We start from the raw sequence: 21586 nt of genomic DNA on the forward strand, positions 1-21586 counted from the left end.
ATACCTGTCTGTCGTGGTCTTCTCTTCCGTTCTTACTCCTTTCTTAGAGGACACAGAGCCAATGAAAATCTGCTAGACATCCTCTGCTGTGTTCACTCCCCTCAGACACAGCATAGTGAGGGAGGAGATTTAGATGTTTCAGCCAGGTTTACCCTCAAAATATGAAATTATTAACTGACAAATTCTGGCACTGTCAGGTGAAGCAATATTCATCTCCTAGCCTTCTGAAAGAAACTCTGTAGCTGTGACTCCTCAGTTCTCATTGTCAGCAAAAACACGGAAGCATGGAATAAAATAAAGATCAGAGTCAGCCGGTGACTCTCCCAGCTAAGTCTTAGACATGCTGTCAAGGAAGACACTTATCCCGGTGTCTCTGTCCATGCGTGAGGACTTCCGTCAGTACTGCCAGGAGCCTTGCCTACATGTCCAGTACCCACCTGTATGGAATCAACTCTTTGCATATTCTTTGAGGGTGTGTGATTTGGGGGGACATATTGTTGTAACTATTGCCAGCCATCGTCAAGAGTTAATCTCCTGCTTTTATTATCCCTTCTTGCCGCCATAGATTGTAACTGATCATAACTAAGAAATGACACAATTTTACATTCTGGAATCACTTCCTTTTTTGGCATTTAACTTTTTGGTAGTTTATATAGTTTTCCTCAGCATTAACATAAATTACTATTTGTTTTAGACTCTTAAAAAGGGAAGTTACTTGGCCAAAATTACAAAATAACCAAAGAAGTATCAATTTATCATCAATTCTGTATCACCACATAGAATTTTTGAAGTCTGATTCTCAAAATATTTATTTTTCACCATTCTATTTTCTGCAGAGTAGAATTATTCTAATAAGCATGAATACCCATTTTAGTAACTCCACAGAACATTCAGATATTTTTGTTCTAATGGATTTTTGTCCTAATGAACATTTACTACAAATCACCATCCTAATTGCAGGTTTTAAATATGATAATGCTTTTTCTCCTAGAATTTAATAGGGTCAGCATACGTTTTCTGTAAAAGGCCAAATAATAAAAATTTTCAGCTTTACAAAGTACATAGTCTCTGTCATAGCTTTTTAACTCTGACATTGTAACATGAAAGCAGCCATAGATACATAGATACAAATGGGTGTGGCTGTGTTACAATAAAACTTTATCACAAAAAAGCGTTCCTTTATTTGTAAAATAAAGGAACAGACCAAACTTGACCCACAGACCATACTTTCCCAGTCCCTGATTTAAACATAAATTAAATTCACAGTGCAGGAAACCAGGGTTAGCAAGTTTTCTTTTGGGTTTTCCTTTTTTTGTTTGAGCCTATAACTTTTTGCTTCCTTTTTTTAATGAATAGTTTGGGAGTTTTGTTAAAGTAGTTAGGTTATTTGAGGTGAGCCAGAAGGCTCTGGGAGTGGAAGAATAAGTTGATGGGCAGGATAAAAGTGGTCCAGAGAGCTCAACTCCCAGCCTTCAGTGCGATCAAGATCACTTGTGTAAAAACTACATGGACAGGTTAACCAAAGTAGTGTCCTTGGTCAAGGAAGTAGCTTTGTTGCTGAGAACCTTTGTTTATATTGTCTTTAATTTTAACAAGAGTATACCAGCAGGTCCTCCACAGCTGATAGTATTTATCTGTAGGGCATCAGTCTCTTCGTCTTATAGATAAAATAATTGTCTAGTTTAACTGAACAGACTTGACTGTGTCAAAGTTTAGAATTAAATAGGTTTCAACCACGAAATGCTTTTAACATTTTAACTATTTAATATACACAAAAATTAAATTTCCTAAAAGATTATTATATTGGGAAAAGAAACTAATAAGAAATGAGTAGTTCCTACCTGTTTTTGTGTAATTAGTGTAACTAGCCTTGCATAATTTTAATATTTGCTCATATTTTTTAATGGGGTTAACATTTTCGTTTACTTAATTTCTTATTCCATTTCAGTACTTTTAATGAGTTCTCCATACTTGCTTAATGCAAATATAAAACGTAAGACTTTTCATCAGACGCTTTTATTGGGACGTGATTTATCATTGGAATTTTAAGGCACAAAATCAGGGTTTTTAGAACTATTAAAATGTCAGCATTGGACTTTAGTTTTGCTCCCATTTATATAGTGTAAGAATAAACTCTTGGAATAAACTGCTGACAAGAAAAAATACTGGTATCAAGCAGAAAACTGAAAAGGAGTAGAATTGTTATTTTCATTTGGGTATTACAAAGAGATCTCAGCAATGTAAAATTATTGTATGTCACATCTGTTTATAGCTGTCATATCTAAAATACTGAGGCCCATTGAGATAAATCCATGATAGCACTTTTATCTTTAATAACAAAGTACTCAGTTATTCCTCAGTGATTTCAACTTCAAACAAAACTAAGTTAGATTAGGAGCTTTTTGTATTAATAGAAGAGAAGCTTTGTGCAAATCTTTAAAAGTTCTTCTTTATGATATAGGATGAAATTCCATCCATGAGGTCTTTTGATTTTTTTTGTTGTTGTTAAAATCCTGAGGGAATTTAATGCAGGCATCTCTCTCTCTCTGTTTTTTCTTTTCTTTTTCTTTTGGTATTGTTTGGGTTTTTTTGTTGTTTAATCTGTGGTTGGAGATGAGTGGTATTCTTGTATGAAAGCAGAGAAAATAATGTTAAATCATGGAATTTAAAACTACCTTATATGATTTAAAAATATAAATCACGTCTATTTTCCAAATCCTAAACCAGTTAGAGAAACTATTTTTTCTAAATTCTAAGAGACTTTAAGATTATTAAAAACTAACAGGCAAATCGGGTAATATTTTGTTTAAAATTAGTACTTTTGTTACTTACCAAAATAAATTTGGAATCATTTTAATCTTATGTTTAAATAGTATTTAATTTTATTAGTATAGGTTTGTATAGTGTAAAAACTGTCTAGGTGTCAGCTGAATTGAAGGAGTTTATTTTTAACTGTATTTTACTTCTACCCTATTTTTTCTTAAATGGGCAATTTAAAATTTTTTTTCATTAAGACCACATTATAGTGCTTTTAAGGATTTTGATAACCAGTTTTTTAAATTCAAAATTGTTCAAAATGGCAACATTTTTTTAAGTTGGAAGACCATACAGCTTATAAATTATGGAAATATCATTAAAAAGGAAACATAATAGATGGAATTCTGCCAAGTTCCTAGCATAAAACCTCTCTCATTAATACTCAGTAAATAGTACAAATAGAATAAATTATTAGAATAGAATTCAGAATCAGAAGAATTCATACTGAGTACTTTTCAGTCTGTTCCTTAATTCGTAAGACTCCTAGTCATCAACTAATTAGATGTAACATTTTTCCCTTGTGGGTCTAAAGCCATTGGCCAAATTAAATGAAAACAGATCCCCTTGTAGGGTACTACCACAAAAGTAAGGCCATATACAGATTGTGAAGATTTAGAATTCAGGATGATGTCATTCAATGGGATGGTCCTTTTATTCTGAAATGGAGCTCTTCAAAATCATTGAAAGTTTGAGCATAGCAGGCCAAAGGGTTTGCCTTCCTCTGTTTCTCCCCTGTAGAAGCAGCCTGTCAGCTGTATGCTAACGAGATGAACAATTAAACAGGGTCCTTCCTATCTGACTGGCCTCACAGGCTCTGAGCTCAGACAAAGAACTGTTTATACACCTGGTGTGTGTGTACGTACACACAGAGCCATTTGAATGGGTAGCTGCAGATTAAAGGAAGGACGTGGGAGCCAGGGTGAGCAAGGGTTAAAGGGAACTGTAAGAACTGTGAAAGTCAAATTCTCCGGAAAATATATGAGGGCCATTTGCAAGGGGAATCAAGTTACAAAGAAAAAGTTCCTGCTAACTTCATTAACATGAAAAACTCCAGACTTGAATCGTTTTGCTAGTCTAAGGCCAATTTTTAAAGGTTTAATTTTTTTTCCTTTGGAAGCCAGTGATGTAGGTTGGTGTGAGAAAATACTTAGTTTGTAGAAGTCCATAGAGACAAAAGTATTTGCTGGCATTCATATCCCAAAACAAATTGAGTAACATTTCTGATTTTCCTTCAGGGCAAGTCAAAATCCCTAAGGTTTATTGTTTAGATAATGATCCTTTGTCTGCCAAGCCTTTCATCAGAAAGGAGGTGCTAGAACATTTTTATTAGTTGAGATTTAGAAAAATCAAAGAATTATTTATATTAATGAAGTAAAAAGAAATAAGAATTCAGCAGATGCATCATCACTCGAATGAAAATTCAGTTTGTTACTGTTCAATGATTGTCTTACAGAGCTGTAAAATGAGTTCCACAGAATATACAGTAAATGTACATGTTTAAATTGTTTAAATTACTTGGTATGATAATTCAAAATACTAGAGAAGAGCAGAAATAGCACATATTACCAAAATCATAGGGAGTTTTAAGATTATGACAGACACAGAAATCTTAGCTTTTACGTTATCCTGCAGTGATTTCTTTAGCCAGTCACAATTGTTCTAGTAATATTTTATCTTTAGAATGGGCCTCGGGTCTTAAGGTCCCAAAGAATTTGCAACTATATATTATACATTTATACCATATCTGTTTTTATAAAATGGGGTTTTTGAACTGACCTTCCCCTTGGATTACTGAGTTGGTTCATAGCTAGCAAGACAGCACCTTGTGTGTCAAGAATAAACATGGCCAGGATGCCCTGGAGACAGGATAGCATGAAACGTTTTCAAAATAATATTCTCTTTCGAGTATAATTTTCACAATCCACTTTTCACTAGTTGTTAGGTTTAGTTCTTCAGATTTTTCTCAAGTGTTTTTGGAGGAGAAATCTAAAGGCTTAGGGAAGATTTCAAGTGGGAAGGAGATAAATCTGCCATAGTTTCTGTGGCCCCTTCTCAGCTTTAAGATTTTAATGATTCTAATGCGTGATGAAGTTGTGTGGTTAAGAAAAAAGGATATAGTCATGCTTGATCATCTAAGGGGGTAGTGATACAACTAATCCTCAGCAATGACTAATCCTCAAATAATTTTAAAAGTAGTTATGGGATACATTAAATGGTTTTTGAAAAATTACATTAAAGATAAGAATAAGGGTAGAGGACAGACAGTTCTTTAAAGGAGTGGTAGAAGACCTGATATGTCTCATTTGGTCCACTAAATGGCCTGCATTGCCTAAAACTTGGGTTTCTTTTGTATAGCTCATAAGAAACTGAAGGATAAACTTGTATAGAGGTATTTATACCTCTTAGGGTAAAATCCATACAAAGTCATGAAAGATAAAAAGGTATATTAATTACTCAAGAGGAATTCAAAGCTGAGCGATTTACCGGGATTGAAGGATTTATTGAAAAACAGTGGTTCTCATGTATAACTCCAGGCAATAAACCTCTTTAATTAATGGCTTAATCTTCTAGGTGACATGTCTGCTACTGTTGTAATAAAAAGCTTCATTTGTAACTAAAAATAATACAACAGCCAAACACTTGGTGGTGGTTGCATGCCTTACCTTCCCATTTCAGGTTAATTGGGACTTCCGTAAATTTGATTAAAACTACATGTGAATAAAAATATATGGTATTTTTGTTGCCTGGCAATGTAGAACTTTTGTTTTCAGTTATTTTAACTTTGTGTTGCCTTATGTTGCTCTTTAAAATTTTTGAGGGAAGGCACTTAGAGGAAGAAAAACAAGATACTATGTGTGTGTGAGGAAAGGACATGCCAAAGTATAGATAAATATTATTAGTTGGAATCTAGCAATATTTTCTTAAATGCAAATTCATGCATACTTTAGTATACTTCAGTAGTATGTGGAATAGATTTTCGCATTGGCTGACAGGATTATTAATGGATCCTATAATGTGTAGTGCTTTATGGCTTCTGGAGGGCCTCGTCTCTGTTAGTTCATTGGCTGCAACTTTCTGTGGGATATAAAATTGGGAAGTTGGAATTTAATTTTTTTTAATAAATTTGTAGCTACTATCAAGTCTTTTGAAATCCAAAATCAGGAAGTGGCATGCAAGAAAAGTGGCTAAATTCAGATGAGTACTATTGTTTTCTCTATTAAACCCCGTAAGAGAATTTAAACAATATTGCCCCTGAACTATCTTGCCTTTTTTTTTTTTTTAACTTTAGGTTGGAACTCATCGAGAAGATTCTGTCAGTCTCAATGGCAATCATTCAGTCCTGTCTAGTGCAGTCACTGCTTCAAGCACAGACTTGAACCATAAGACACAAGAAAATTATAGAGGTAACTGTATTGTTGGTTCTCAGCAGTAATGCAGACAGATGTCTTTTGGAACACTGTCACCTTTCTCACACACATATTGACATCTGTGAATCAAGAGTCATCTTAGGTGGGAGAATTCCAAACAGTAGTGTTACTGCCTGAATGTGGAGGGTAGATATTTAGGGTTCCAGTTGGCCCGTTGGGCTGGGCAAATTGTAGGTACTTACTAATGGATGGAACCACTTGCAAATTGTTCTTAAGTTGTTACTGGTCTTTTTCTTACCTGTTCCTGCTTCTGTCACATATGTCTTCCTTAATCATGTCCCCTCATGACTGAGTCTCCCTGGTCCCTAGAGACAGTGGGAAAGATACATCTCGAGTATGTTGAGAGCTCTGAGTGATAGTAGCTGTTGTTTAGAAACAGTTCAGTTATAGAAACAACTCTGTTAAAAAGCAAACCGATCAATGTTATAATAGAGGTTATAAATAAATACAAATAAGCTAATATTAAGAATACCAAAGTAAAGTTCTCCCAGTTATATTTAACCATGGTGCCTATTTTATTGTGTTTATCCAGGAAAATGTTAAAGCTTATTTCTTTTACCTGGGCAGAATCTTACAAGTCAGTTTCTAAAAATCCATCAAGTTTCTCATACCTTGTTCGGTTGTTAAATAGTGCCTGCAAGTTAGCATTCAACTGATCATCAAGGCCAGGCTTGTTCTTTTAAATACAGATGGTTTAGAAAATTATTTTCTCTAAGGTTTGTGGGCATTTTTTTTCTAAGTCTAAATAGTATACTTTCCTACATCTTCAGATTTCTCTCATAGCCCTGTAACAACTAGTATTTACCATCTAGAAAGCTTTTAACTATCTTAGTTCTAATTCATAAATGACTCTAGACATTTCTTTTTTATTTCTTTGCCTCTTTGTTAGGTGGCTTGCAAAGTCAGTCTGGAACTGTGGTTCCAACAGAAATCAAGACTGAAAACAAAGAGAAAGATGAAAACCTTCATGAACCTCCTTCATCGGATGACATGAAATCAGATGATGAATCCTCCCAAAAAGATATCAAGGTTTCATCTAGAGGCAGAACAAGGTATTTGTTAGCATCCAGGTATCAAATTTTACTCATTTGCCATGGGTGACAATACTTGGAAAATTGAAGGGCGTCATGCATGTATTGTCAGCTGTGTTCTAAATACTGTGCTGGGACTTTATGTTGTTATTTCATCCCGAGCAGCACCCCTAACGGAATCATGGAACTGACTGCGAAATTATGTTTTCTATTACACCACACGATTTTAGGGGCTACACATAAAAAAGAATTAGATCTCTGCTCGGTGCTTTTGTCTATAAAACAGAGGACAAAATAGCTAAGACAAATTGTGCAATGTAGACACTTCATTAATAAATATTGGAACATATTGTTTCAAGGCAAAGTATATAGTAAGATTATCGTATGATTTAAACCAGGGGTTGGCCCACTATAGTCGATGGGCCAAATTCATCCCACTGCCTATGTTTATAAATAAGTTTTATTGGAACACCTCCACATCCCATTTATTTACATATTGTCTTCGGCTGCTTTTGCAGTGCAGTATTAGTAGCAGTTTTGAGTAGTTGCTGCAGAAACCAGATGGCCCACAAAGCTAAAAATATTTACTATCTGGCCCTTTATAGAAAAAAATTGCCAACTCCTGGTTTAAACCATGAGTTGGGAAGAGTGTGGAAAAGGAAGTACTCCATGTGGACTGATGTGTTTGGGGAAGGTTTTCTAGAAATTAGACTTGACCCTGCTTTGAAGTATGGATATTGCCACACTGTTAGTTTCAAATGATTTCCATATTCTTCCCTCAGATTTTTCTTCTAGTTCTACATTAAAACTAGATGATTTGGTATATTTATGGTCCATCCTGTTTCTTGGTATATATATTCATTTATCAATAATATGTCTATATTACATAAATTTATATTATAAATATTGTTCTTTGTATTAAATTATGGTGCAAAGAAGATTACAGTAAGTATGGTAGGAATAACTAAAAGAACCAGCTTGGTCCTTCCTGTATTCACATACTTAAAAGGTGTCTTTTTGCCTTGGACATTTTCACTATTTTCAACTCTTAAACATTTCTCTTGGGAAAAATTGAATCTTAAGATTCTAATACTATCATTTTAATATGCATTGTACTCAGTTGTACAGAGGCATGAAGAAGCGAAAACTAGGTCATGGAATCTAGAGACCACTCCTTTCAGGCGTCTTAATTCTTTCATAGTTTTATTATTCAAATATAATTTTAAGGGAAGTAATGTGCATGATTTCTCCTCATTCATTCTCATCTTGTAGGTCAGAGGTTGGTAAAATTTCTGCGTAAAGGGCCAGATAAGTACATATTTTTGCTTTTGTGGACCATATGGTCTCTGTCCACAGCTACTCACATCTGCCCTTGTAGCAGAAAAGCAGCCATAGACAGTACGTAAATGAATAGGCTGCCTCTTCCAATGAACTTTTATTCACGAAAACAGGTAGCCAGCTCACCAGCCATAATTTATTGAACCCTGTTATAGGTCATCAGAAATTGAGAAGGCAGTATATTAGGTTACTAATTAATAATATGTCCTTTGGACAAAGTGAGACTACCTTGGATTTTACTCATGGAAGATGGCAGAGTGGGTAAACTCTGTGCTTGGCACCTAATGACCACATTAAAATTACAACTAAATTACAGAACAGTCAACCTGGAGAACCAGCTGAAGACTAGCCGAACAGAACTCCTGTAACTAAGGATATAAGGAAGAGGCCATGTCAAGACTGAAAAAAATATTTAAAAATCACAGGGAGGCCATAGTATTTAGCAATTCATTAAACTCACACTAAACCTGAAAATAAAAAAAAGCTCTCTGAGCTTTGGTTCCTTCTTCTCTAAAAAGGGAATTCCTGTTGTGGGATTCTTGTGGGAATAAACTGAAAACCATGCATATAAAGCCGTCTTCACACTGTGTCATACTCAGTAAATACACTATAGTTTTTATGATGATGGGAATTTTAGGGGTGTGGTGTAGGTTTGCTTCTATGGGACACCATCCTGGATCCTTGTCATTCCACTGTCACCACTTGGCTGTGGAATCCTGGGGAGGTCACTGATTTCTCAGGATCTTGCAGTGGTTTTCAACCCTGCTACAAAGACTCCCAAAACATTTTTGAAGTACAAGTGACTGGTCCCCCAGGCCAAGCTCACTAAATCAGTATCTCTGATAGTGGGACCTTTGGAAGCTATATTTTTGCTCAGTGCTCTTGAAGATTCTGATAAATGGCCACATTTGGAAATTTTGGGGCTCGATGATTTGTAAAAGTTCCATTGAAGTCCAACAGCTAGTGATTCTTTGTTACTAAATACTCTTATGTAATTCTTGACAATTAGCTAGTAAGAATCTATTTTGTACTTAATCTTTATTCCAAGGAGTTAGAGGTGGAAACATCTGTTCTCTGTGCACATCATTTTAAGGTTCTGCTCAGTAATTTATTTCTGAAATGTAAACAGAATTTTCTAAAATTTATTCCAAAGCATTTCCCTCAAATGTTTTTTTTCTGATATCTTTGTGCATTTTCACTACAGAAATTTGGAAAATACATAAAAGTATACACAAAACTCACAAGAAACTTCACTACCCAGAATTAACCACTGTTTACTTTTCAGTGAATATCTCATTTTCCATAAATATAGTTTAAATTGGAATTAATCTGGATATAATTTTTATAATTTCAACTTTTTTCATTTAACAGTGTAATTTTAACATTTTCATTTATGCCTGACTGTTTTCCGTAAAGCGGAAGAATACTTTTACCAAAACGTTTCCTCACGCCCCTTGGTAATCAGTATCTTCTCCTATCCCCTGGCAGCCATTGTTCTGCTTTCCATCACCATAGTTTTGTCTTTTCTCTAAGTCATGTAAATGGAATCATACAGTATATAGTCTTTTGTGTCTGGCGTCTTCTACTTGGCGTAATCTGCAGCTTAATTTTTTTTAGAGGCTACATAGTAGACCATTGTCTAGATATACTGCATTTATCTAACCCACCTCCTATTATTGGACTCCAGTGTGTTGCTAATATAATATTTCTGTGATGAACTTCCTTTACATAAATTTCTATGTACGTCTCTAATTATATCCTTAGGATGAATTTCTTAAGTTGGAATTGCTGAGTAAGAGGTAATGAAGATTTTAAGGCTTTGGATTTATTTTGCCAGTTTGTCCTTCAGAAAAATTGTTATGGTTCACCAGTGTTTTAAATCATCACCACTAATGATGATACTTCTCTCGGGAATGAAACATAGTCATTTTCTGAGACACTTCTCTCTATGTCTTTTTGGGGGGGGGTGGGAAGGGGAACAGGACTTTATTGGGGAACAGTGTGTACTTCCAGGCCTTTTTTCCAAGTCAAGTTGTTGTCCTTTAGTTGTGGAGGGTGCCTTTCAGCTTCAAGTTGTTGTCCTTTCAGTCTTAGTTGTGGGGGGCGTAGCTCAGCTCCAGGTCCAGTTGCCGTTTCTAGTTGCAGGGGGCACAGCCCACCATCCCTTGTGGGAGTCGAGGAGTTGAACCGGCAACCTTGTGGTTGAGAGCCCACTGGCCCATGTGGGAATCGAACCGGCAGCCTTTGGAGTGAGGAGCACGGAGCTCTAACCGCCTGAGCCACTGGCCAGGCCCCTCTCACTCTATGTCTTAAGCTTTTCTTCCTCTTCACCAGGTGACTGGCAGACTATATTTAAGAGCACAGGTTATGCAAATTAATACATTGATGTACGTCTCAAACTTTCATGTACATGAATCAGCTGGGGATCTTGTTAAAATGTAGCTTCTGATGCAGTAGGTTTGAGTAGAACCTGAGATTCCATTTTGAATGAGCTCGTCGTGAGGCTGATGCTGCTAAGCACGTTTTGAGTAGCAGGTGCTAGAAGAGGACGTAGTCGTTCAGATTATGTTGATGAGGAGTTTCACTAATGTGGAGAAGTCTTCATGCTGTAATGTGCAATGAGGAAAGCAGTTACAAATGGATGTGGTGTAATTTCAACTATATAACTCTGTGCATTAAAGGAAGACTGGAAAGAATCGTGAAGTGTAGCTATCACTGTTTGGTAAAATGCATAGGTAATTTTCATTTCCATCTTTATACTTAATAATTTTGTGCAGTAAGCCTATCTGTGCTTTATAGGGGACCTAATAGAAGTTGTTACTTTGTTTTCCAGCAGCACTAATGAAGATGAGGATTTGAACCCAGAACAGAAGATAGAAAGGGAGAAGGAAAGGCGGATGGCTAACAATGCCAGAGAACGCTTGCGTGTGCGGGATATTAATGAGGCATTCAAAGAGCTTGGTCGAATGTGTCAGCTTCATTTAAAGAGTGAAAAACCCCAAACAAAGCTTCTTATTCTTCATCAGGCCGTGGCAGTCATTCTTAGTCTAGAACAGCAAGTCAGAGGTAAGTAGGTTCAGCAGAGATCCAGCACGTTCCGCCTCAGGTGGGCAGTCAGGCCTGTTGTGCGTCTTCTGCACCAAGATTCTCTCTAGTTCTCTTGCCTGTCTCACTGTGTTGGTCAATATGCATAGACTGCGTGCTTCCCACCGATCAGTAGAGAGTTGCCCTGTGTAACTGGGGAGAACAGCCACCTCCGCCTGCTGCTCTGCGCCTTTTGTCCTTACTGACCCTGATCTCCCACACTGTTCATTTACCTTCCTGGACCTGTCCTCCCTCTCTCCTCTGTGCTCAGTGTCTTTGCCTGCTTTTCCCTGCGGCACCTACTAGGTGTACTGCTTAACAGGAAGCCTAGCCATGGCTCCTCTTGCTCTGCCTCATACGGATGTCCTTTATGCCCATGTCAGCAAGGTCTCGGGGCTTCTTTGTTTATCCCTGATGAGGAATTCCATGAACTTGGGAGGCTAGTCTGTCCCTGAGGGCAAAAGTGTGATTTATATAGGCCCATCCACTGCTGAGTCTGACAACTCCCCCATCTGTTTTCCTTTTCAAGAGTTTTGATGGAATCCTGAAGATACTTTGAAACTTCATTTTTTTGAATAAGCATTTATTGCACACCTCCTCTGTCCTAACCAGCTGTGTGCTAGACCCCAAGTTATTGATTAATGCAAGCCCTTGAAAGGTTCTAGCGTTGAGCTTGCTCTTTTGCATATTACTTATGTATCATCTTACCCAAAGTTACGAATGCTTCATACTAAGCCTTTTTGCAAAGAATTTATAGGTGTGACCTTAAGTTTCAGACCCTACCTCCAGCCTCTCTTCATTGAGAGCAATTCTGTCTTTCTTATTTATTGGATGTTTGTGTAAGATTTTATTTAAAAAGACAGTTGGAAAAGAAAAAAGAACAGGAGTGGACAGATGGTTGACAACTATATAGTCGTGGTCCCTCAGTATTGGTTCCAGGAAGACTAGTCTTTTTAAAGAAACCAGAGTTAGAGAACTGGAACACATTTTCAGAAAAACATACAATAGTAATTAAATATCCGTCCACTTCCCTCCAATATATTTAATGAATGAGAGTGATAGATTATTTCATGCATAACCAATCTACCACTAAAGCCAGATTATTTGCTCCTATTGTCTTAAGGCCCTTGAAATATCTGCAAAGGGTAAATGTAAATGAAGCCTATCTTCCAAGATTTATAGACTACCTGCGATATTCATGAAGACTTTCTGATTATTGACAGCTCATTTAGGGCAGGAGCAGTTGTTCCTTGAACTTTCAATATCTTCTGTCACTTTACCAAAGATTCTTCTTCGATTGTGTCTTGACACCCTTTGTCTCACTCTGAAGGTAGCAAGATAGCTGTGTTCAGTGGTCCAACTGCGTACATCCTGTGCCACCCGAGATATTTTCTTCCCTGACTCTACTTATTTATTGTCAAGACAACTGCCTCTGTCTGGACTGTGAAAGTCTTGCTCTCTGGACAACAGTACTATTTCTGTACAACGTCTTGCCTTCCCACAGTTTATTAGAGCTAGAGTCATTTGTGTTTTTAAAAACGGTTTTTTAAAGATCGAAGTACTTCTCTCAGATACATCCAAGCCATAAAAATGAGAACCACCCCAGTGTTTGAAAAAAGTTATAAACTCTACCATGCCTGGGTGGATCTTATTCATTTGTAAGATTTGACTTTGTAGTGGTTCCACTCAGGTACCTAGAATAGCAAAGCTGAATCTGAGAGAGGATCTAACATCTATGTTCTTACAGCTACCTGCTAACTTTCTAGTCACTGTTATGGATGCTGACTTTTTCACACATTTCTGGAAAGCTCTGTATGAGGAGCCGTTGACTAATTAGAGTTTGAACAAAACTTAAATACAATGAACTGTAAATTCATCAGGGACTACTTCAATATTCATAAATGCCTACCTTCCTCCCACCCTCAGACTCTGGGCTTCAAAGCCAGAGCCTTTATTTTACGACTTAATGTGAAAGCCTTGGGGTCCACGTGAGCCTCCTTACAAGGCACTCTAATGGCTGGCGATCAAACAGGCTTTCTAACCCTTCCTGCAGCCCCCAATACTTGTGCCTTGTGTGTGGCAAGCCCCTCAAAGTTTAGTGTAGCCACTGTCCTTCCCTGGACTTTATCTCCAGCAGTTTTGAGTTATTTTGGTAACCTGTCCACTTTTGAGAACTTTTTCATCGCTGCAGGGGCCGTACCCCCGCAGTGCCTGGGCCCAGTGGTTTCTAGAAAGACATACATTTTGTTTACACGTTTCCTTTAGGCTTTTGTCTGGGCTGGGATGGTGCTCCAACACTGTATCTGGCTACGCACAACTCAGCATCCCTGGATAAGTGGTTGTGCCAGGAGAGCAGTCACACCCAGGCTGAGCAGTATATCTTGACGAGAACCCAAGAGTAGCTTTTCTTCCAGGCCTCAGATTTTGCCAGAACACTTTTTGTGCCATGGTACCCCACATATTAAATCCCATCTGGTCCCCACCATTGCCACTCTAAGCCTTTATATTATCATGACTGTAATTTTACCATTACAGTTTTATCAATCCTCAGCAGATTTCACATGTTAACTTCATGTTTGTCCGCTCAGCTTTACTGAAGATTAAATAATTGGTCAAACACTTCCCCATCAAACTCTTTCACAGGTCAGTGCTATCAGCTCACTTCTCTTCAGGTGATAATTTAGGGACAGCAGAACTATTACAATTTTGGTTTCCTCGTCTCTTAGTGAATTTGAAGATGAGTGAACTAGGACAGTGGTTCCCAAATCTGGCTGGTTCCAGAATCACCTAGGGCTTTTTCTTTTCCCAAATAAACTTCCAAGTCCTGCACCCACTAGATTTTAATTTAGTTGCAATGAGATGGTCACTTGTGGTAGGTAGTCTTAACATATTCATTGATAATACTCTACTCCTTACTAAAATCGCACTGAAATTAATAAAAGTGGCATTAACCCACAAGGACAGATGGAAGAGAAAACAATAGCAGATGAGAGAGCAAAAAATGTGTGAAAAGAAAGTAGAGTGTGGTAACTGACTTATTTAGACAAGAAATTAAGTGGAGCAGGAAGGAATACCAACAAGAAGCAGAATGTTTCGCCACACAGAGCCCCCAGCGCTGCCAGCCGCTTGCCTTCGGACATACTGATAATTAGAGGAGGCGTCAGACCTAGAAAGATGCCTGACTGGAGGTCTGCTACGGAAAAATGGGGTCCCTAAGTTTCCTCTCTACTTCACTGCTTCTGCCCTCTCTTCCCTTCCACTATAAGACAGGAGAAGTATTTTCCAGAAAAAATGAAATCAGAAAGGCTGCAAATCTGGGACACCAAGAAGAGCAGAGAATGAATGAGGCATGGAGATGAACAGTGAAACCCTTAGCCTGTGTCCTGCTTTCTTCCCTAATGCCAGCAGCAGAGTATATTAACCCCATCTTCCAGGAAAGTCGGGATTATTTTCTAGAGAAACGACCTCCAGATTGAGAAATTCCTGAGTAATAATGTCTCACTCTTGGATTACCATACAGTAAAACCCACAGAAAGAAAAAATAACGCAGTTTGCTCAGTTTAAGATCTAAGAGTCCCTGAGTCATAACTTATGACTGTAATGACACAAATTATTTTCCTGTTTCAGAGAGGAATCTTAACCCCAAAGCAGCCTGCCTTAAGAGAAGGGAAGAAGAAAAAGTTTCTGCCGTATCGGCAGAGCCGCCAACCACACTGCCAGGAACCCATCCTGGGCTTAGTGAAACTACCAACCCTATGGGTCATATGTAAACATCAGCCAGGTAAGTAAGGGTATGAAAAGAAAGTATAAGGAAATCACCCGATTTATCTTCAACTGAGTTAGAGCCTTTGAACAGGCACTGGTCATGGTAAAGGTCACGTGTTTACCTTTCTGTTGTATAATCAGAGAGCCAGGGTCATTTTATAACAAGTCACTGTTCTCCTCCAAGTATGAGAGTATCCTGTGATTATTATAAAGAATTTGGGGTTCTCCTGTTCTGGATCGTCATGTATACTCTATATGAATGTCATTCTGATGCAAGAAGAAAATAGTGCAATGACTCTTCCATCAAAAAAATTATTTTGCTACCACTCATGCTCCTCATTACTCAGAAATACTTTATCATAAACCAGTTTGCTGTTAACCATCTACCTCTTTTTTGCCATGAAATCTTTATACACAAGAGTTACTGCTTGTTTCCATTTGGATCAATAACGCTCATCTGTAACATGCATCTTCCTTCCTTGGGAGCATATCAGTTGTACCTTCTGGAATCTACTAATGAATGTAAAGGTGTTATATATATAATAGAACCAGAATGCCCTCTCTCTGGAATTTCACTTGTTGAAAGACATTTTTTATCTTCCTCTTCGTGGACTAAACACAGTTCACTTCCTTGTGTGATTTTTTTTAACAAAGTGATAAAAGTAATACCAGGTTATTGCCCAAGTAGTTAATGTGAATCATCTGTTTCTTAACTTATATACATTCACATTATCTATATTCTAAGTTGTAAAGTTACTATTTAGGTGGCAAAAATTAATATAGGCTGTAATTCAGGATTTTGATCGGAAACACTTTAGCTAGCAGCATGGATTCATTGGCACATTAATAGCAGTAAGGAAGTGAATGGGTGGCAGGGATGGAGCAGGAAAAAAATTTCAAGTACAATTTTATTTGGTCAGCTTTATGGCTGTCATTTTGAGCTGGAAGTCTGAAATTTGATAGAATATTTTGTAAACTGCAAACAGTAGTCAATCACCCTTTCCTAAAAAATTTGGTTCCTACCACTTCTACATGTGTCCTTCCTAGGACCAAACTAGACCAAAACTGAAGATTTCATCTGGGGACAAGAAGAGGAATGTTGATGTAATTATTTAAGTCAATTACAATTCTAACATTAGCACACTGGAGAAAACTAAGCCACCGCCCCCACAAAAAATATTCAGCGTCCTAAATAATCATTATGCATGTCATAGAGACTTCCAGCAAGAGCCAGTTAACTTGTAGATCCTCTAAAACCCAAGCCATTTTTTCATATGCTGTGGAAAATACAGAATATCATGAAAAAAATAAATATTTTTGTTCAAAAATAAACATTCAAGTTTTAAAATAAAAACATGCTACTATTTCTCAATGCAAAAGTGACTTTCTAAACTGGCAGATCATTTCAAAGAAGAGTGATAGAGGTAACTTCTTATGCTCAGGTCCCAGGTAATCACTGGACTGTGAAAAGAATGCTTTATCTCAGCGCCTGTGTCCTCTCTCTCTCTCTCTCTCTCTCTCTCTCTCTCTCTCTCTCTCTCTCTCTCTCTTTCTCTCTTTCTCTCTTTCTCTCTCTCTTCCCCCCCCATTTGTTCTTACTCTCCTCCTAGTCTCTCTAGCTCTTTCTCTTTCAACTCTCTCTCCCTACCTCACATCTCTCTTTACCCCTTCTGTTTACTTCCTGCTCTTTTACTACTTGTGTTATCTCATACTGCTTTCATATCTCTACCCTTATCTCTATAATGAGGAAATTCCCCCACTTAGATTAAAATTGAACCTTGAACATTCTCACATGTCAAGAAGAGGTCAGGAATCCCCCCCCCCTTTTTTTTTTAAGAAATGTAGTAAATGCCCTTTGTTCCATTAGATTTTATAGGTTAATGTTTATTATCTTAAAATACGTCTTAAAGGTTGATAATTTCATAAAGGTAATTATCTGGTTTTATCTGATAACCTTCAATTCTTTATAAAACTAGATAGCAGATTAACACAAGCAAGAGACTGGGCAGCAGGAAAACAACTGCTAGCATCAAAATAGCTGATAAATGACCACAAAATGAATGACTGTAAAAGCAGGAGAACTGAGCACCACATAATGTAAGGCAGGTAGCTCTGAGCGTCTGTTATCCATCCCTAAGAGCATCAATCTGTTACAAAATAATAGTGGTTATTGTTTAATAAGGAAGTGAAAAGTATGATTTTTCCTAAAGCTATTTCCATCAAAAAAAATGGCTAAAATGGAAAATTTCAGAGTTACTGTGTACATTATATTGAGAATATAAATATGAAGAAAATTTTTACTATAATACAGTAAAATTTTCTTAAAAATTCTTGGAGCGAACATTTATTGAGGACTGCTATCAACCAGGAACTGGGACCAGTGTGAAAATGAATACAAAGTGGTCCCTGCCTTCAAGCTTTCCGTTTAAAGGAAATAGCTGTAAAGTATTAACACAGCATGAGGGACTGGATTCAGCAGTAAATGTGTGCTTTAATATTGTCTCCGCACTATGAAATGGATGAGTAGACCCTCAAAGCTCAGGTATTGCCAACTCAAATGTTGCCAGAATCAAGGTTTGCATAATTGTCACAGCTGTTGTGTAATCCTGTAACTTGTGATTCTGTAATCACGTGATCTTCTTTAAAAAAATCTAACCACATACACCAAGTAAAACCATTTCAATTACTACTTGAAAGAAAGAAGTTCAATTTATACACTTAGCCGACTGCTAATTTACTTTTAACCTGGGTATAAATGAGGAATACCAACTTGTGGGGTTTTTTTCTGGGAAGGTGTTTATTTTTAACGATGATATCCTAATTGGTTCTGTTCTCTCCCTTGGCTCTCTCTGCCACAGTTCCAGAGTTATCAGTAGGCTAGATAGAAGGTGACCTCTCCTCATAAGGACTTGGACAACTCAGATTATCTGAAGACACAAACCTGATAGGAGGGAGAAGAAAAAACAAAACACTTGATGCAAGAAACTCAAATGTAATCCTACGATCAAAGCAACTGGTCAACACTTCCATCAGAAGTGAAGACAGGAAGCTCATCAGATAGAACGTCAGCCCATTGGCAACATATCACTTTGTTGCAAGCAGTGTGTCGCTTCTGCACAATCAGAGACTGTCTCAATCTCTCCACTCACCGTGGAAGTTGCCTTGTGCCTAAACTGAATTGACAAATGCATTGTAACTACAGATTTTATTTATTGTAATGGAACTGTAAGGTCTACACATAAAGGGAGAAAGTTGATGTGGAAAGCTGATCTACACTCAGCTGGTGCCAGCATTCGTTAAAACTGTTCACGTGCAGAGAACAAAGCAGTGACAACCATTGGCCCTTAGCATTCCTGGCATACCTATTAGTGTCTTAAAAAGGAAGGGAAAAGTCTTTTGTTGCCCTCTCCTATCCTTTTGCCATAAGAATAGTGTTTTCCATGAAATAGGAAAATATTACTTGGTATAGCATTTCTCTTGCTCATTTTTTCATTCATTTTTATTTTCTCTTTGTGGGTGTTATATTTGGTCTCTGAATCTGAATAGTTTATGGTCACAGTCCAGAAGCCTCCATGTAGCCCAACGTGCTTTGCATACTTACCTTACAAAGATCAGCAGAGACCATCTGTGACCAGAGTCTAGCTAAGATTTTGAAAGGGGAAATTTTGTCCCCTGGATTTTCCCCAAAATAAATATTGCTTTATTTCTAATAATAACCAAGACTTTTCAAGCTTCTAGATTTCATAGTAAAGCTTGTAATAGCAAAAAGTGTAAATTACAAGGGAAGAATCTACTATTTAGAAATTGCTTTGTTTTCCAAGCAGTAAGTACTATGTATAGTACTTGTAAAGTGTTAGCTATAAGTAAGCACAAAATGGATTTAAAAATACAAAGAAGATTTTCAGGCTGTGGTTATGGCGAACGTAACAAAACTCAGTAGTCACCAAGGCAGGTAGTGTGATAAATGAACACACCACTCTGAGGCTAATTACTTAATGGAATACAAGAGCAATGGTCACCCATGTTTCCTTATCCTAGCCTTTATTTCTCTGTCATTTGGATGGCGGGTCAGTAGGGAGAAATTCAGTGGGTGATTTAATCAACTGCAAACCATCTGCCCCTGTCCCGAGAAGATGAGCCAGATCAGCATTGAACCAGTACTTGTCAGTCCATCTTAATAGTGTGCATTAAGGCACCCTGTGTCTCTAATTCTTAAGAGTTGTTTTTTAAGACATAATAATAACTTCAAACTTCCATGAAATCTGTCTTCCACCACAACAAGATCTGGGAGAGAAAAACATGCTAAACAATGTTGACTTGGCATAATAATTCCGCCAATATCAACAGCGGCAGTCCGCACACGGAAGAAAGGACCCAAATCACTATGTAACGTAAAGATTTCTGTTAATCTGAAAGAACAAAAACAAAACAGAACGTCAGATCCTCCAATCAGGACAATTCCTAACAAATCAGTCTTTTGTGAACGTAGTGGACTTTTTTGGTTACTTTATTTTGCATATATCCTCCAATTACATCAGACTCTATCTGTGGCCTTGTTCTTCATTTCAGTGTTAATCAGCTAAACAGAAATTGTTGCTTATGATGTGTGAGTGAACATACGCCACTGCCTGGCCTTTTTTTCTTCAGAGCTTGTTGTCTTTTTCGCTATATTAGACTTTGCAGTATGCCCAGAAGCTTTCCTTCATAAAATAGAAAGAAAAAAACATTTGGCTTATTTTTCACTGTAGCTAGTCTTTTATACAATAATCTTGTAAGAAAATTTCTTGAATTCTAAATATTACTCTTTCTAGATTTTTGAAATCGAAAAGTTTTCAGTAAAAAGTTTCTTACTTTATTTTATTATATTAGGTAGTAAAAATGTAGGGTTATTTACCATAACCTGTTCATTAATATCAGAAATTTACAATAGCATTTTAAGACCATAGTAGGATTCTAGCATACCGTGTAGTACCTATGGAGTATTGTAAGAGCTAATTGTCCGAGATGAATTGCTTCTCATCTTGTTCTCCAGTTTCCATTGTTGGTTTACTGCAGATTTGTATCCTGTGTCAAATTTAAGGTATTATTGATAAACCTTTCAACCAGCAGCAAGAAGTTCAAAATTTTTTCTGTCACTGTAACAGAAAACACAATATGTATATAACATTTATGTAGCAATAAATGTGCCATCTTTTTTTAACATAGTAAGCTAGTGAGTTTTTTACATTCCTCTCTCAAAGAATAATGCATTTTTTCCTCCATCTCATTCCTCCCAGAAATGTCCACACTGCTTTTTTCCCCCAGCTTTCTTGAAATATAATTGACATATAATATTGTAAAGTTTAAGGTATACAGCACAATAATTTGCTATATGTATATATTGCAAAATGATCACCACAGTAAGGTTAGTTAACACATCCATCACCTCACATAGTTGCTTTTTTGTATGTGTGGTGAGAATTTTAAGACCCACCCTGCCTTTCCTGTCTGCATTATCTGCGCCATTATCTGCCTGGAAACTTGGCAGGACAGAATCAGACTTGTAGAAATAAGTTGGTAATCAAGTCTGTAGCTTCTCTGGGATGTGTGTTTCTCCGCTTTCTCTCTTCACTGATAGAGACCTTTAAGCCTCTCCCTGAAAGTTGACCAAACATCAATTAGTAGTTAAACATCGACTCATTTGCAGAGCCAGAGAAAACCGAAGATGGGGAAAAGACTCAGGTGAGGCTTTTCAAATCAACATCTTTCAAAGCATTTTCACATGGTGTCTGTCCCTTTTCCCACAAAAAGCCTATGTTATAACTAGGGAATGGTATTCCTTACTGTTTTTCAGATAAAAAGCTCTACTTTCATCCCAGTTTGCACACACACCACCACAAAAATATGCATAGTGACTAGCGATGAGGACTTCATGCCAAGCAAGAGCCTGAGAAAAACAGTGGACAAACTTCCTGTGGGGCCTGTGTGTGATCCCTGCGGTCCTCACCACACCCTCTCGGGATCCTGGCAGATTGCTTCTCTTGGTGAATTCTGAAGTTCACACTGGAGGCCCAACGGATCATTTTAGTAATGGTGGGATTTGGTGAAAGCAGTTAAACATTTTAGTTTGATTTTTCTTTATAC

At 37.3% G+C, this 21586-nt stretch overlaps 1 protein-coding gene across 6 annotated transcripts in view; it reads left to right on the forward strand.

The window, feature by feature from the left end:
- Positions 1-20669, forward strand: part of TCF12 (transcription factor 12) — an 82613-nt gene extending 61944 nt beyond the window's left edge. For 4 of the 6 annotated variants that reach the window (XM_081049318.1, XM_081049319.1, XM_081049316.1 and 1 more), the window contains 5 exons: positions 6107-6221; positions 7135-7297; positions 11448-11680; positions 15326-15479; positions 18322-20669. In XM_081049318.1, coding sequence (XP_080905444.1) covers positions 6107-6221; positions 7135-7297; positions 11448-11680; positions 15326-15468 — 654 coding nt within the window. In that variant the 3' untranslated portion in view covers positions 15469-15479; positions 18322-20669. The remainder of the gene's footprint in view (positions 1-6106; positions 6222-7134; positions 7298-11447; positions 11681-15325; positions 15480-18321) is intronic. The other 2 variants (XM_081049317.1, XM_081049315.1) reach the window with 1 other exon arrangement.
- The last annotated feature ends 917 nt before the right edge of the window (positions 20670-21586 follow it).

Source organism: Rhinolophus hipposideros (assembly GCF_964194185.1).
Source record: "Rhinolophus hipposideros genome assembly, chromosome: 5".
Lineage (NCBI taxonomy): Eukaryota > Metazoa > Chordata > Mammalia > Chiroptera > Rhinolophidae > Rhinolophus > Rhinolophus hipposideros.